This window comes from Oxyura jamaicensis, chromosome 4 (genome assembly GCF_011077185.1).
Source record: "Oxyura jamaicensis isolate SHBP4307 breed ruddy duck chromosome 4, BPBGC_Ojam_1.0, whole genome shotgun sequence".
In the NCBI taxonomy this organism is placed as follows: domain Eukaryota; kingdom Metazoa; phylum Chordata; class Aves; order Anseriformes; family Anatidae; genus Oxyura; species Oxyura jamaicensis.
This window is the reverse complement of record NC_048896.1, coordinates 42940457-42957919: the sequence shown is the minus strand read 5'-3', so window position 1 is coordinate 42957919 and position 17463 is coordinate 42940457. Positions and strand designations below refer to the sequence as shown.

General features: G+C 37.5%; 1 protein-coding gene across 25 annotated transcripts in view; it reads right to left on the bottom strand.

The window, feature by feature from the left end:
- Positions 1-17463, bottom strand: part of CAMK2D (calcium/calmodulin dependent protein kinase II delta) — a 167436-nt gene that overhangs the window by 99027 nt on the left and 50946 nt on the right. For all 25 annotated transcript variants that reach the window (XM_035325607.1, XM_035325606.1, XM_035325604.1 and 22 more), the window contains exon 3: positions 4464-4523. In XM_035325607.1, coding sequence (XP_035181498.1) covers positions 4464-4523 — 60 coding nt within the window. The remainder of the gene's footprint in view (positions 1-4463; positions 4524-17463) is intronic.

The following is a 17463-nucleotide window of genomic DNA, read 5'->3' as shown; positions in this document are numbered from 1 at the left end:
ACCAGACTTCTTTAGAACTCCTCTACAGAAAATCCCATCACATGATAACTACCATTTTACTTTTCATTGTGGTTATCAGTTTTTCTAGTACTGCTAATAAAAAATATGCTGATCTTCCTTAACAACAACAAAAAAGAGCACATACTACAGAAGTAAAACAAATGCCTTACAGATGGCAGTTGATACTATGAGCCAGATTTGTGACTTCATTAAAAGGATATCAAGTGCACTTGGAAAAATCTATGTCTTAAAAAATTTGCAAAAAGTGTTTTTCAAATGACTGTATCTTTCGATATGCTTAGCTAACTGTAAACAATGTACCCATATCAATACAACATCTCTGTATCAAAATGAATTATGATGGATTTCTTTAATTTGCAATAACTTAAAAGGGCTAGATATCTGGATTTTGATTTAATTACCTTTCCTTCCTGACACCTGACTAGTGAGGGTAATCAATCACCTGTAGTTTAGATTTCTCATACATGAGTTCAGAAGTTGCTATCTTACCTTAGCTCAAAATCATTCTTCAAGTGGAATTTCCTTATAGTTAATTCAGGTGAAGAATTTAGCTCCCTCAATAGATACTTAAATGCTTCATCTGTGAACCTTCTGTAGGTATGTCAATTCCTGAAACAATAATCTTATGTCTCAAATACTTCCATAAAGGCAGTAGAAAATATATGCATTTCTTCTCAATTTTGTGCTTAGTAATTCACAGAGATTATTTTCAGAGATTCAAATCAAGAAATGAGATGAAAATATTTTCATGCCTCCTTAATTTCAGAGTTCTACCCCTTGAAAGAAAGAATTCTGATTTGGTTTTCCCCTAATGCTTTCCTCGTATGCTATGCTCTACCAGATCTTTGGTTCCATATCTACATTAAAAAAAAAAATCAAAACATTCATGACTAATTTTAAGACTCCTCTGCCAATACCCGAACCTCTTAAGTGTATATGAATACAGATTAAAATTGAAAGACTTTTTAAAATGTCATCCTAAGATTTCTTAACAGCATAACAGCAATCACCAAAAACAAAACAAGCAAACAACCAAAAATCAAGGCAGATATGAAATAGGTATAAAAATGGTATTCTTGTGAAGCTAAAATTAGGTACGTTTATTGTTAAAAAGTTTAGCCCTGAATTCTTTCTTATCCTGATGAAATAACTAAATGCTAAATTTTTCTACTAGTTATGTACTAATTGGACACCTGCCCTGGAACTATAAAAACAGTGATCTGTAATTTTTCCTTTTTTGACCACGTTCTGTTTTCTCTGATAATACAAATGGAAAATAGTTCCAGTGGTTTAGATTGTTTTTCAAACTCCATTCCTCTAAAGAAAAAAAAAACAACTTGCTCACATAAAAGCTATAATGTGTTTACTTGCAGACTGAAACGTAAAACTGATTCATTACAGCTTTGCTGCTTTACTCTGACTGGAGGGAAAGTATCAAAAAGGTAACTTGAAAGGGTCTTTCACCCTAAATTATCTGGTGGCAGTCTGAAGACACAAAAGATAATTAACTGAAGAGACCATAAAGCACTCTAGAAAGGAATAATACATGTATTATTTTAGAAATAAAGCTAAGCTAAAACTGACACCTTTAAACCAAGTCACTTTTAGAAGTGAGATTTAATCAAGCTAACTAGGAAGAATAAATAGGAAGAAGCCTGAAAGAAAAGAGAAAGTTTTACTGAATTCTAACTTCAGAAAACTGCCATTCAGCAATGAATGTGCAATGCTCATATAGACAAGTAACTAAAAATCTACACAGGCAGAAGATAAAGAAAAGCACTGTAATTACCTTTGAGAAATTGTCCAATCAATTAAGCTACATTTCTGCTTTCCTATAAAGATTGCATTTGAAAAATGTTTTTAGAATTATTTCTTAAATCATACATATTTATGTTAACTTGACAAGTTCCTTTTTCAAAACATCTGTTATTTCAGGGCTATCAGAAAATAATCAGTGGTAGTCAACTTAGGAAAAAATACAGATAAAGTCAGAATTTTATATTCACAGACTTGTTAATATTTTTAAGCACATACTCTTTATCATACATAATAAAATTTGTTTACAAGGGTTAATCTTTACCATTCTGACACATACAAAACACTATTATCTGTGACTACAGCTGAATTACCTTACTCCATACACTTCCCTTTTCACTATTAGTACTTCCTAGTACGATGTAATATTACTACCCATCAGAGATCACTGCTTCAGAAAAGGCCCGTGATAGCAATGAGAGAATAAGAGGTTCAGCTTGGTGAATGGGCAGCATGCACTGCCAGGAATTCACGATTACAGCTGGCTGGCTAGGGGCAGGACTACAGGAGTGGTGGCAAAGGGATGAGAGCAAACGTTGGCCAGAGCTGGAAAAAGCCAGCCTGGGAACGTCTCGGGGTGCAGGGGGAGGCCAGGAGAGGACAGGCACCTGGCTGTGCCTGGGCAGCCAGCTAGGCACCCAACGGGAACCTCTTCAGCTTACTTATGACTTCGCAGGCCTAAAATTATTACCTTTGCAAAGTTTTAAAAACAGTTTCTCCATTTCAGACCACATTTACCATTTTCCTCCAGCACAAAAACGAGAAACAAAGTGGCCTTCACTACAGCAATTATGCAAACAAGGAACTTTCACAGCAAAGTTAATTGGAAAAATCTTTTTCAGGCAGATACATTGGCAGGGTTGGCGGAATAACTGATACTAGAAATTGAACAAGGACAGAATTTTTTGCCTGCTGCCAAACTCCTGGCCTGTTATTTCCGTATCATGAAAAGTTTCTCTCAGGTCTAGAACATGCCATCTTTTCCCAGAAGGGGGTAAAAGATTTTGCTTTATAATCCTCTGACTCAGTTGTACACCTTGGTAATGAAGCATGGAATTTGTGTTGATTTACGTAACTGTACCCACCTGTCAGCAAAGCTGCAATTATCTGCTTGCATTTCTAATCATACATTCACAAACATATAAACACCATCTATGGAATAGCTGGTTTGCCAAAGAGGATCTGGACCCTAATATTGGTTTGAATTACTCAACAAAGCTAAGAAATATGATCACATGAAACCGATTTAGATATTTTTTTTAACAGAGTTCTTCTGTGTACTTCAGCTCTTCCATTTCATCAGTTTATTACTGGTTTTTGTTCTTCCCTGGGAGGTTCAAATTCACAAATGTACTCTAACAATAATTACAGCAAGGCACAGGTGAACTACTCTAAAGAAAGATTAGCACTGTACACATAACCACAGCTTTCAACAATTGCACCTCTTCCCTTGTCTTCTATCACTTCACAATGCACTAATTTTGGCCGGGATAAAATAATGCCCGTAACTCTACTCTTCCTGTTTAGCCAAATTTGCATGTGAAACCTCTAAGCCTTTGAGACTGCCTAAGAGAGCGTTTTCAAAGATTCAGTATCTCATTTTGAACTGTGGTTTGTTTGTTTTCCATTTACAAATATTATTAAAAGGAAAGAGCTGTTTCTTTTCCAGACATAAAACAATTAGATTAGTCTAAAAAGATCACAACACTAACTTACATTAGCTAAAAATGAAAAGGAGAAAAACTAACCAGATGAAAAAGGAAGCAGACTGCCAAGTGCTTCTGTACCAAATATATGTGTTTATTTAAAACAGTGAGGTTACTAGTTTTTCTGATGACAACTTTTAAGACTGTGCATGGGGACAGAAAAACAAGATGGACAGGACATGCAGACACCTGGGGTATGGCATATATTCTTGTAACAGAGACACACTCTTGGCTTTTAATTCGGTGTCTGAAAAAAAACAGCTCCAACTACTTAAAGATCAAAGTACTTATAATTTTCTACTCATTTTTAAAAACAAGAAACAGAAAACACAGGAGAAAAAATAAATAAATAAATAAATAAATAAATAAAAAAGCCACATTTTTTAATGCTTTCCATGAATGTTGGACTAGGGAACATACAGTTCCAAAAATAAAAGGAGGGGAGCTTTCTGCATCTACCTATCTTTTCTACAGCAGAATGGAATCTCATACACAAAATAAAACAGGATAAAATAAGCATCTCGGTAAAAACAACACTAACTTTACTGACATTGGTCTGTCTCTTTTTGCAACATATGCTGTTACATTAAATTCTGCAGGTCTCAAAAAGTCATGAGCAGTACTGGAAATAACTCCTCCTACACACTGCTCAAAAAAACCCCAAACACCTGGCGCAGACAGCTCATTGATGGCAGAGCAATAGCTCAAAGAAGATGAGAACAGTACACACTGCTCTAGGTGACCTGTTGGGATATTACATCTCACAGAATTATGGAGGAGCACCAGAGTATAAAGAAACTATCTTGCCTGAAGATATTACCATTTTATTTCTCCAAGCTGCTATTTGTATTTGTTATTTTGTATTTTCCCCTCAATTTTCTAATCTGGTGTCTACTGTATAAAGCAATTAAATGTTCCTACCAATATTGGGATGCTTCAAGAGACGACAGATTCTAGCTTCTCTTTCCAGTTTCTGGTGATCTGCAACAAAAGAAAGCAGAAAGTTGCTTTTAGTATGAAGATGAACACAATTTGGCATATTTCCTTTATGTAGAAAAAGTACAGTATTTGATACACTCTACAAAAAAATGCTTCCTTTATTTAGATCCTTTAAGACTTTACACTGAATCCGTGTGCAATACTGAAATCAGGTTACTGCATCCAACCACTTCTTTGATGGAGTACTGCAGGCACTGTTCCAGTAGAAAAATCAAGCTGCCAATGTAATGAGGAGAACAGGAAATATTCATGCCATGACCTATAATTATCAGGCAATAAACCATGTTACAGCATTAATCAAAATAAGGACAACCTGAATCTCTAGTGCTATCTTAAATCCTACCTGTTAACTGCTTTAATGATACCGGCTGTACTAGGTACACAGTTCAACACGTGGCAATCACCGTGACAGCATGCCAGCACTCCTGCTACGGCACCTTCTCATGCAGTACCATGCTACAGGAACTTCCAATAACTAATGACCAGCAATGACCATTTTTCCAGCAGGACTAATCTCTCACAGGCCGCTCATTCATTAACTTGAACATATCCTGAACACTTAGGTCCAGGTCTATCATTTCTTGGTCCTTCCTCTCCCCCTGCCATTTGATTCTTTTAAAACTTTGAGCAGAAGCAGCAGGCTCTAGGTCTGAACTATCCTTGTACACCACTGAGGCCTAAATGACACTTCTGGAGATAAAATTTATGTTGAGGTCCATTTTACTTAAGCTGCTTTCTTTTTTTTATTTTTATTTTATTTATTTATTTATTTTTGTAGCACCCTTTTGTTGTATTTGCTCCAAATACCACCATTTATAATACTCCTGCTGCTGCATTTTGGTTAACATTAAGTAGCATAGTATTTGTTCTATATAATAAATATGAGTGTTGGGAAGGTGCATAATTATTTATACTAGAAATAGATGGAGGTTTTCAGGTATATTATAATGTCTAGTGTCAGGCAGTAAAGATCACAGACACACAAAGGAATCTACAGTTTGCAACACAAGCTAATAGACAAAAAGGTTTCTTTGGGCATTATGGACGGGGAATGAAGAGAGAAAGACAGAACACATTGGAACTGATCAGAACCTGATTACCTGAGTATGAACTGCTAACCTGAAATACTTCAAATATGGTACGAAGAAATACTTTACTCTTTGTTCTGATACAAGGAAGATCACCACTACACCTATAACTTCTGCATTATATATGAGGCTAGAGTCCTTGGGCTAAGTGAAATAAAACACATAATGCTTTCTAACTCTGATTAATTTTTATGTCTTATTAACATACTTCAGTTTGGCTTGTAAAAAATGGTTCATTTTGTTACCTTCCATAACAATATCACAATCCAAAGCTAACACACTTAACAGACCCCCCCCCAAAAAAAAAAGAAAAAAGAGCAAAGCAGCATTTTAGGATCTTAGCATCTTAGTTTTTAAGAATTATATACATGACTTTGGTAGGACCAATTTAGACAATAATTTCCTGATTTTGTAATCAGTAATAACCTCCCTAGCCCCCAACTGGCAGAGATAACTCAGGCAATAAAATATGCAATTTGGAGATGATTAAAACAGCCAGCTACCGCCTACTGTAATTCTGTAATTCCAACCGACTTCTAGTCCATTTATCCCCATTTTCTGCAGCATAATTTCTAGGGATCCTAAGAATGCTAAGCTTTTGTCAAGAGGCAGAAGAACAGCATACATTCAATTTCATAATATTAGCTAAAAATAGTTTTTCAAAATTAGAGGAGAAATAAACTGTAAAATGTTCTTGGAGATGAGGCTGTACTTCTATTATTTTAACCAGCTCCACTTGGATATCCAGGTATGTTACAATAACCCACCCTTCACAGGAGCTCAAACTTCAGATGTTATGCAAGTAATCTGGGTTATGCTATCCCTGCTATCCTAACTATCTGCATTACATTTGAGAACACTCCTAACAACTGAAAGGAGAAATTCTTAGCTTTTCTTCCACCTCATAAAAACTTTAGTCCAACCAATAATTTCTGAGCTGAATAAGTAGCATTCAGAAAATTAAAAAAAGTTTAATCTACAAAAGACCATTAGGTATCACAATGCCACAGCAAGAATTAATAAATTATCTGATTTTGTAACACAACTGTTGTTATATTAAGGTCTCTCATGGCATCTGTTCTTCCTCAGAACACCAATGGTGTTATTAGGTTATCTTTCAAAGACATCATAGTCCCTCTGATACCAGTGTGACATTGGAGTCAAATATGGTTCAAGAAAAATACACCATAAAATACACCTTAGGTGCCTGCATAACAATAGTGCAGTCCTGAAATCCTCCTCTGAGCTGGTGCTCGACTCCACAGATTGCCTTGCACACTTCCTTTCACCTTTCTCTTCTGTGCAGTCATACTGTCCCCAGATCAAGCTGTGCACAATCCCAAAGCTCTCCTTTCTGAATTATGTGAGGGTTGAGGAAGATTTGCAGGCACCTTTTACAAACAGGCAGTTTGGGTGATTCAAGCATTAGGTACTTCACCTTTTAGAGAATTTAACAAAAACACAGAATCAGGGCAGTTACCCCAAAAGTGAGAAAACCAAGCATGGTGACACAGATGGTTGTGCCAGCATAACTGAGCCAGGACAGCACAGTGCAACAGAGAGGGTGGCCGGTGGCCTGCGCTGATGCCAGAAAAAACTCTTACAAAATTGCAACTTTACTTTCCTGGAGATCAGTTTAGCTTCAGACTGCCCATTAGAGAGGTGCTCTATTCACAGCTCGTCAGCAGGACAGACAGACTCAGGATGAGAGAAGCAGCAGCAGCGGGGCAGACGGCGCAGCGGGTGCATAACAGCAATCCTGGGCGCTTAGCGGGGTGCAGGCAGTCACCAGCTCCCTGCTGCCAGGACTGCTTCATGCAGAACGCATCAACAGCCCCTGCATGAAGTGCATGAGCTGTGACGGGAGCAGTGACCACAACCTAGCTATCTTCCCGGCAGGCTGGTGCCAGGAAGTTCCTTATATGTATATATCCTGGCTGGTGGAACAGCACTGAGTGCTAAGGCCTGGGCTAGGATCATGAGCGCTGTTTCTCCTGCCACCGATGGTCCCTGTTCCTGTAGCCAGCCCAGCAAGGCTTGCAAATCTCACAGAACATCTACCTCTTGATCTCAGGCATGACCTCTTAAGTGTGGTTATGACATAAATAAAAAGACAAATAGTAACTATTCCAGTCCTCTGGGATTCTGCAGAGTTTATTTAAAAAAAAAAAAAAAAAAAAAAAAAGGAAAGAAAAAGATGTCTAGAAGAATATATCTAAGATTAATTTACTGATGAACTTTGGACTTTTTTTTCTTTTCTTTTTGAATCGTTACCAGTCAACAATTCAACTCCTATGCCTGTCCGAAGCACTTAACTACAGATGTTCTTAGAAACTCAGACAGGATACTAAAGGCTTATCCATGTAGACCCAGGTGTCATAATACAGTAAAGCGTAAGCTTGGAACTCTGAACATAAATAACTGTAACCAACTGACCTCTAGAAAGTGACAGAGTACAGCCTGAAGAGCACAGCCTGTATGGAAGTCAGACAGAAAACATAAACACTTCCTCAATGCACTCAGCAGGGTATCTCCTCACTACAGCGTTTCAGAGTGTGTGGACACAGAGGCACAAGCTGGGCAGGAAAATCCTAACCTTCTCCTGCTGGAGCTGTCTCAGGCGTAATAGGCATCCTTACAAGGGAGAGGTGCTTGGCAGACAACTCGGGGTCTGAAACATTCAGAACCAGCTCCTTAAAGATAAGCTCCCACAAATCTAGGTGAAGTGAAGCAGACAGGCCTATTTTACATGCATTTGGAAAGCAAGCTATTAAATCATATCAAATAATAATGTAAGAGATACATTAAGAGTGCTTTCCTGACAGATCCTGACAGCTTAATATCAGGTAATTGTCCTTGATTAACGAACACTATTTTTTTGGGTGATTCACTTCATCCAACCATATAAGGCATACTTAATAAAGACATCAGTAAGCACAATTAATTACATCAACAGAGGGGTCAATGACAAACAGCGATGACTTTTAGTGCAAGAAGTCCTGTAAAAATTATAGCTATTCGGCTACTGCAACAACCTTTAAGGTAGGACAGTCCATAGAAGACTTCAAGAAGTAAGGGGAAGGAGGGACATGCTGTGTGTACCCACTACACTTCTTGTGTTAAAAACAAGCAAATCTGGGTCTGTGCCACAAGCACTGCCATGCAGCTACAGCAGGAGGGAAGTGAGGATGGAAATGCCAAAACACTCTTCCAAGAGGAACTGAGCATCAGTTTTCAAATACAAACTGGCCGGCAGCTCAACCAACACAGAACCTGAAGGGTAAAGAAAAATAAAATAAATAAATAAATAAATAAATAAAAGGGGAAAGCAGTCAGTAACCATAATCAGATTGCTCCAAGACATCATTTTTACAAGTAGCATTTGTGTGGCAGCTTTTCATGAATCCGATGGGAATCGAAAACAGAGAATGACTGTGTGCAAGAGTAAAGAGACAGGGTAAGTTGGATTTGGTAAGAATGCTAAGGAAACATCAAAATACCCTGGACATGGCTGCCACGTAACTCTTAAAAGGAATGCTACTGTAACAAAATAAAAAGAAAATGTAAGGACATAATAGAGAAATATATTGAATAAAACTAACTATAAAGGCACACTATTTACTTTTGAATTCTCTGAAAAGTGCAGATTTCCAAAGTCAAATAGTGATCAAGTAGGCATTGATTCAGCACAATAGATTAAGACAAACACTGACTTCTGCTGCTCTAGCCATCCTCTCTAGACTAACAGGGTAAACCAGTCACAATGTAAAAAACATCAGCCTCTATAGTCAGGATTTTTATTTTTTTTTATCTTTTAATACAGAAATACAGCAATATTCTTGCTCATAGAAATGCAAGTATTTGGTTTCTACATTGCAAATCTAACTTGATATGTTGACAAGAAATTTTGTCACCTGTTTGATAGAAAAATAAACGCTATCTTGCAATATGAATGAAATAATAATCCAAAAACAAACAAACAAAAAACCTCTGAAAGCAAATAACATGCAGCTTAAGCATGTGTTGGACTCGATGATCCTTGTGGGTCCCTTCCAACTTGGGATATTCTATGATTCTATGTTTAAATATCAATTATTTAAGGAAGGAGCTCTTCTGCATATTTTCCTCTCTTTAAAGGGATGCTATGGTTCTGGGGTTTTTGTTGTTGTTGTTTATCCTGTTAAAAATAAACAAATCACATAAAAAGCTAGTAGTTTTCCTTCAAGTTACACCCATAAAAACATTATTTTAATACAACATTTTTTCCTAAAAGTTTGCGAGACTTTTTGAAGTCCAACAGAAAAGTAGAGCACAATTCAGCTTGTTTTCTCTACAATAATTGTACACTTTCTAATAAAGTAAGTGAAATTATATTTAAAGATTTGCTGCCACACAACTACTATAAACTTCACAAATTTTCACAAATACCTGCTTTGGAAAATAAAACTGTTTGGAATTTTTGAAATATGCTAAAATTGAAATATGGTGCTTTAAAACTTCCATAAAACTATCATGCATCACAATAATTGCATGCCAAGGTTAGTTCCAAAAATAAGAAGAAATAGACAAGTTTAGAAAAAGTTGTTATGGATGACAACTCTTAGGGTCAGTAATTCATCATCAGATACTAAAATAAAATAAAATAAACAAGCCTGACTTGTAGTTAGATATACATGTTTAAAAGAATGATGATAACAGATTTACAACAAAATATTAAAAGTGATTTCTTTCTTTAAAGTAGTTAGCACTAAAGGCTTATAAAAAAATGGAGGAAAAACATGAAAGGGAACTTCATTATTTTTTCCAGATAACTTGTACTTCCCACTATTTTCACTCAATTTTAACAATAAGAACAATTGAATCACTTCTACACATGTTAACAATTCATATAGTTTTTGTACTCTTTATAGTCATAATTCTCTGTGAGGCCTCAAAGCCTACACAGATTCCAAGAGAAAAACTGTTAGCTTAACCTTATTTTTATGTTGATTTTGTTAATAATAATAATAATAAAGTTGAAATATAATATAATATTTTAGAAGTCCAAAATATAGAAAAGATTTTTAAAAGTCAGCACGGTAAGCTCAAAGTTCTTTTAGAAACATACACTGTTCCACCAAGGTTTTATGCTAAGATTTTAAAATTCAGTTGCAGCAGGTTTGAGACCCAAGCACACATTACAGCATCTTGCTGCCCATCAGCGTGGGCTGTAACTTAATCATCGGCTGATCAATTGCAATATTAGACACAGCACATAGGGAAAACTATCTGAAATGCAAAGTAAACCAAGCCTGTTTTAGAAGAAAGCTGGAAATATGATCTTTGCCTTAGGAAAAACAAACAAACTCCAAGGGACTGTTGGTTATTTGGCACAAGATGTCGTATCTCCAGTCTCTCACTAGCACTACTTTAAAATGTTGTTCTCTATTCTCTCAATTTACATTTACAGAATAAGCCAGCATGGCTAGAAAGCTGGAAAGTGTTTGAGTCTTCTATGAAGTGCTAAATACATTCTATGTCAACTCTTCAGGGATAACATAGGATAAACATATAATAAAAGGAATTACTTCCTCTGTGCCTTTTAATATAGAGTTTAAAGTTTCTTTGCTATAGTTGCTATACCATGGCTTCTGAATTGACACTGTATATGATTAATTTCTCCCATACACTAAACATTTTCATTGGTCATTTAATTAAATGAAACACATTTGATTAGTAAATTCTTTTATGTAGGCCAGTTACCATACCACAGCTGAGAGCATTGTGAAGCTACGGAGAGCTGTCAGGTACTACCTGAGTAAGGCAACCTTGAGTGTAACTCACAGCATGCGTAATGAACCTTATACAAATGTTTTTTCCTATGATGGTGGACTGAGAGTAAATTAAAGAAGAAGAACAAGTAAACTGCACAATTTATTATGAGAAACAAAACTCTCAAATGGCAGCACAAACTAGAGGGAGCTCTTTTGTTTAAATGAAAACAGGAGTCAGATCCTGCAAGACTCCTGATATCACCAAGAGTTTACAAGCCTTCTTAAAAAACAAAACAAAGAAGAAAATGCAACAACCAAATTGTAGCTGCACATGTTCATCTAGTGAAATACTTTGGAATCACAACCACTGAGCAACGTACTCCTTGCATTTATTCAATGATATACCTAAATTGTTTCTGCCTACTGAACATCATATTGGTAACTCTGATGTTTCACCTAGTACCTTCCTCTGAAAAATATACTTTTGCCTTCTAAAAATAATACAATTTCTTTGAGCTTAAACTTCATATTGTAAGGTCTGCCAATTAAAATCACCCAGTGAATACAAGTGTTTCTAACATTTTCAGCTTGCCCATCAAAGCAAGGACAGGCCCTGCTTTGCACACACACGGTATTCCAAGTCAGAGGAGCTGTGCACTGCAAGCTGCTTCAGGCTGTGCCACAAAACAAAAGGGTAATTGACAAAGTGAATTGTACTCTTGCACTTGTAGGAGGATTTCTGAAGTTACTCGCCATGCTGAGGCAGGGTTAACGTGCAGCTTTTCTTTACAGACATAATAGTGTGCTCTAATGACAAATACCAGAGCCAAACATTTGCTAGGTATGACCATTAGGGTAAACTCCTAGTGCATGTTTTAATAACAACTGCTTATTAATAAATCAAGCCAGCTCTTATCATAAATCACAATAAAATCATCATGCTCAGATATGCTGCTGGATGCAATGGAATATATGAAGGCTACATTGTTATTATTATGAATGACTGCATTACATTATTTATGGATTTTCACCCCAAACTTAACTAGTATATTGGCTGCTGCCAGTTAGGTGGGGTCTGGTGTCACATACGTGATGCTAAAACAAGCTGCATTTACTGCATTTAGCTGCTTTTAACAACTACTACTCTGATACATCTGCTATAAAAGCAACGCTAAGTGAATTGAGATACCTCCCAAAATGCACATTTTGCCATGAGGCAGCACAAAGAGAGGTTAAAACTCCTTCAATTCGGGACTTAAGTGGATGTTAAGGTCCTGAAGATGACAGCTGCACTTCCACAGAAATAACTGAATCCTTAGAATTGCAAGAAGAGAATCAGAAACAGTCTGAGTAAGTCTGAAGTACGTAAGTTTTTGTGGGGAGAACCAAATGCCAATTTACCACTGTGGGGTACCCAAGAAGGAGACCTGCTTTTCAAGCCCACGTTTCTTCTACGTGTTTCAGGAAATAGTCCTTCCCTCCTCCACTCAGTTTATTTACAAGCACTTCTAACTGAATGCTGTACATAAATATCTATATCTGTTACACTGTTTTCAGCCAGGTTTCAATTACGGTTGATCTGAAGGCGAATGTCAAAGGGCAGGTCAAACTGAAACACTCGAAGCACTCATCTCGCAGACATCTGAAGCTTAGAAGGTGTGCCACTGCACGGAGAACTAAAGAGGAAAGAAGTATCCTGCCATGATCAGTGTAACCAGAGAAATGGCCTAGCAGACAGCAAAACCCTAAAAATACTAAGAAAGTTTTTGATAGTGACTAACAAAAGGTTTATGCTACAATAACACCACAGGTGAAAAAAATGCACTGAAAATGAAATTCAATAAAAGGTCACTTACTAAAAACAAAAAGTTAATTCCTCACATTTTAACAGTATATAAATCATCAGCTAAAACCATGTGCACTTGTCAGTATGAAAAGGGAAAAATGATTCTCTGTAAGAGAAAGCCAAGTTTTAATGCCAAATGTATAATAAAATGGAAACAGATAAGAACAGATTTATATACTTAGTTCCTTTGCTGTCATTTAATCGCCTATACTTGATTACAAAAAGGTCTCCTACACTGTCTATATAAGAGGCAGTAAGAAAATTAAATTAAACATACAAATAAGAAGCTCGTAAAGCAGCACAAGAAAGGCAGAAGAAATTTCTATGAATTCAGTATTATTTCATGAAAGCAATTCTCCGTTTATGACCAATGGTATCTATCACAGCAACAGTAGTCATCAAGATTAGAAAAAGACCATTGTCTGTGAAACACTGATAAAATCAGAAAGAAGACAGCAATGAGAATAACGAAGTTTTACTGATGAACAAAATTTCCCAACCTTCCAGCCAGCTACCTGTGACATGCAGCCAAGGAAAAATAATAATAATAATAATAATAATAATAATAATTAAAAAAATGGCATGCACTAAACTACAAAAGTTTCAGCCTCTACCATAACTCATGAAAGACTCTGAAACCTGAAGCAAACAGAATACAGATACACAAAATTTGGACCACTGAAGGACTGTATGAATGTAAGACTTGAACTAATTTCATATGAAACTTCAATCCATAACTTCTCTCACTAAAATCAGATAGTCTAACAGTCCAAAATCTCATATTACAACTTATGATGTTGAGATCAGAAAATAAGATCATTTATATAGAGTTCGTTTTAGGTAGGCAAATAAAATAACAAACAAGAAATATTAAAGCCTACTGTCTTAAAAAACTTACATATAGAGAAGAAAACTGTTTCTTGGTTTAAGTCTTATTTTATAGTTTAAGAGGGATATAATTTATGTCTTCAGCATAAATCTCTTCTGATACCGTGCCATGCCTTTTAACACAAATCGCTGATCCTGCAGAGACACCCATATTGAGCTTATCACAATGGTAGGAATGTGTCCACGGCTCACCTCCTATCAACACAGCTATCTAAAATTGAACAAACCTCTCCCAAATTGTCTCTTCCTAACAACAACCTGGGTTTTCTATTGTTTATTTAATATTAAAGCTTATATCCAGAGCGAACAATTGAAGTGCACTTCCCCAGTACTCTTTTATATCTGTGTCTCCTTCCGTTGCCAGTTATGTATTTTTTTCCAGTATTGACTGGAAATAGTATTATTCAGTGCAAGTCAACATATGTTTTCTAATACAGCTCAGCTCACGCAGTCTTTCTGAAGATGTTCTTCACAAGCTGCCTCTTACCTAGAGCAGTACAGTTCATTTTTCATGTTTTTACATTTTTCTTTATACAGTAAGAGAAAAAGAGCTGTAAGTCCCAACAGATTCTCTTCAGATTCCACCACAGCATTAAAAGCTTAAAGCCTACCCCAAAACATCTTGTCCCCGCTACATTCTCACACAGAAATCACAAGACTATCACAGAAATTCTGGTGCTGGATGCATGAGGACACAGCTGTACTTTCTCATATCAGTATTACTTTGACAAAACAGATTGTAACTTGCTCACTCCTTCTCCTTAACAAGAAAAAAAAAAAAAAAAAAAAAAGCTCTATTAAAAGGAAATCTTATGATGCATTAAAATCTCTCTCATTTTAGGTATTTTGATTTCTATTGGAATTTAAAACAGCAGTTTCCTGTTTAAAACTGGTATCTTCAATGAAAGTACAAAATCTTTACCTAGTATGTTCTGCTGAAGAAAAGAGTTTGGCAAAACTCGAGTGCCACAATCTTGGAGCTTGTAAATCAGCACAGCTCCATTCCTAGGGGAGGTAAATTAGGTTACTTTTAACCACGAATAATCACGAGTGACAACGGTCAAGGTCTCTTGAGCAGCACACCACCAGCACCTGCTTTACTTCATGCTGAGAGAAGGCCAGCACAGAAGACCAGTGATGACTCCAGCTTCTCTAATACTACACAAGAAGAAACAAGGGCAATTAAACAAGGAGGTCTCATGGCACTTCAGATTTTTAGGAACTAAACCAAGATTTCATTCTCCACCCAGAAGCTAACAAAACACCTAGCTAGTGCAAATGCATTGACAGCACCTACACCCAGTGAATAACACCACTTATGTGGACAGAAATATTGTAAACAAGTTTCACTTGGGTGGCTGACAGAAGGAACAGGCTCTTCTTTGAGAACATTTGGAGTTATCCCTTTACGAAGTTACAAAGGCATGAAGTATTAAACAATGTTTTGTTTTTAAATGCAGTGCTGCAAACCTCCAACTAAGTAAGAACACCCTTACTGGCATAAATTCACAAAATTTTATCTGCATGCAAGCAGAAAGAAAAAACTAAAAAGAGTAGTGTTGCTGTGTTGCTGCAACCAAATCTAACAAAGGACTATGCTTGTCTTTTATGAAGTACTATACAGCAGTCTAGCTTCTAGGCACTCGGACTAGCCAACAGAAAACAACAATGACCATTCTGTGCTTCTGTTCTTCATTCCTATCTGGGAAAGAGCACAAGGTGTTTCAGGGGATCCTGATTCTCAATAAACAGAGATGCCTCACCATGTTCTCTAGGATAAATAACTTAATCTAGCAGCCAGCCATCACCAGAAGAAACAGTTCCACCATAGCTGGCAGATGCTCCTTCTCTCATCTGCTGTGCCAGCCCAGGTGCTCACCTGCCCTCTTGCCAAGCTGGCTCAGACAACTCCGCTGGCAGAAGGCAGTTTAGTTCTGGGACTTGCTCACAGTGAGCAAGAGATGAGTACAAGCATATGGGGTTTGCAGGTGCCCTTTCAACACAGCTAACTACCAGCTCTTGGGAGCAAGCTGGGCTGCCTGCCTCACATCCCCACACTGCCGAGCCAAGACACCCAAGGCGCAGACAGCACTGGGAACCCACTGCTGGGCTCCGTGCTGCTCACCTGCTAGCCAGCTTCCTCAATCAGCTGTGCCTTTTTCAGCCACCTTTTCGGTACATTATACCCTCCATATTCACAGTCAGAGGAGAATAGCTGCCAGAGCCTAGCCTGCATCCTGAGGCCCAAGTGCCCAAAGCTGCACTGTCACAGAACCTAAGAGCTCACCAGATTAAGCCCTTGTTATCTTCCTGAGAAAGATCAAAAGACTATTTTGTGAAACAAAAGGTGTTTAAGGGCTTTGCGCTGATAGTGAGTCAAGTGTCTGACAGCTCTGAGCCTGCTCAAGAGATGAAGACCTTTGCTAGGTAAGACCTGCTCCACCTTTCCTATACAGTTCAGTTACCAGCAAAAAAATATTCAAAAAGAATATATCCTTCTTAAATAGCTTCGGGTTGGTTCCACAGCTTGGGCTAAGTGCATCATGCATCTACACCAGAAAAGGCCCAGCAAAAAGCAGACTTCCCACAATCCTGCTCTCATGCCACTGGCCATACAGGGGAACAGCAGGCAGACCACAATCTTTGACAGGAACACACTTTGTCCAAACGGGCTTTCCCATCTGATTTTTGAGGAACAAAAAGGACTGTCTGGAACCAGTCTATAGATGATGCTGCTACAATATCAACACAGTGACATTGGCAGAGATAAAAGTTAACTGAGCTCTCCCGTTGGAAATAATAAATGTGCTACATGTAGTAAAAATGTGTAAAACTGAGGCGTTAAGATTACAAGAAACCCCCTTCCATGTGCATAACTCCTAGGCCAAAAAACAGAGCTGCAAAAACTCCTGTTGGAAAAACTGGATGCATTGAGCACAGCATGGCCAGCTAGTCAAAAGGGGCAATTCTCCTGCTGTACTAGCATTGGTGTGGCCTCAAGTTGAGCACTGTGTGCAGTTCTGGGCTCCAGAGTATGAAAAGGATGTTAAGATACTTGAATGTGTCCAGGGGAGGGCAACAAAGCTGGTATAAGGACTGGAAGGCATATCCTGGGAGGAGAGACACTTGGATGTTGCCCTCCATAATGGGTGTTACTTTCTGGTTAGCTCTGAAGGGGTCTGGCTGTTACACTTGAACTATTCCATTCTAACCACAGAAGAACCAAAGAAAGTTTTTATAGCCCAGCGTTATCCAACTGTCGCAATAGTGGCAGCCATAACCTTTCTACACATTTTTGTCTGCCAGGTATGCAAACCTCCTCCTTGTAATGCGGGGGGGGGGGGGGG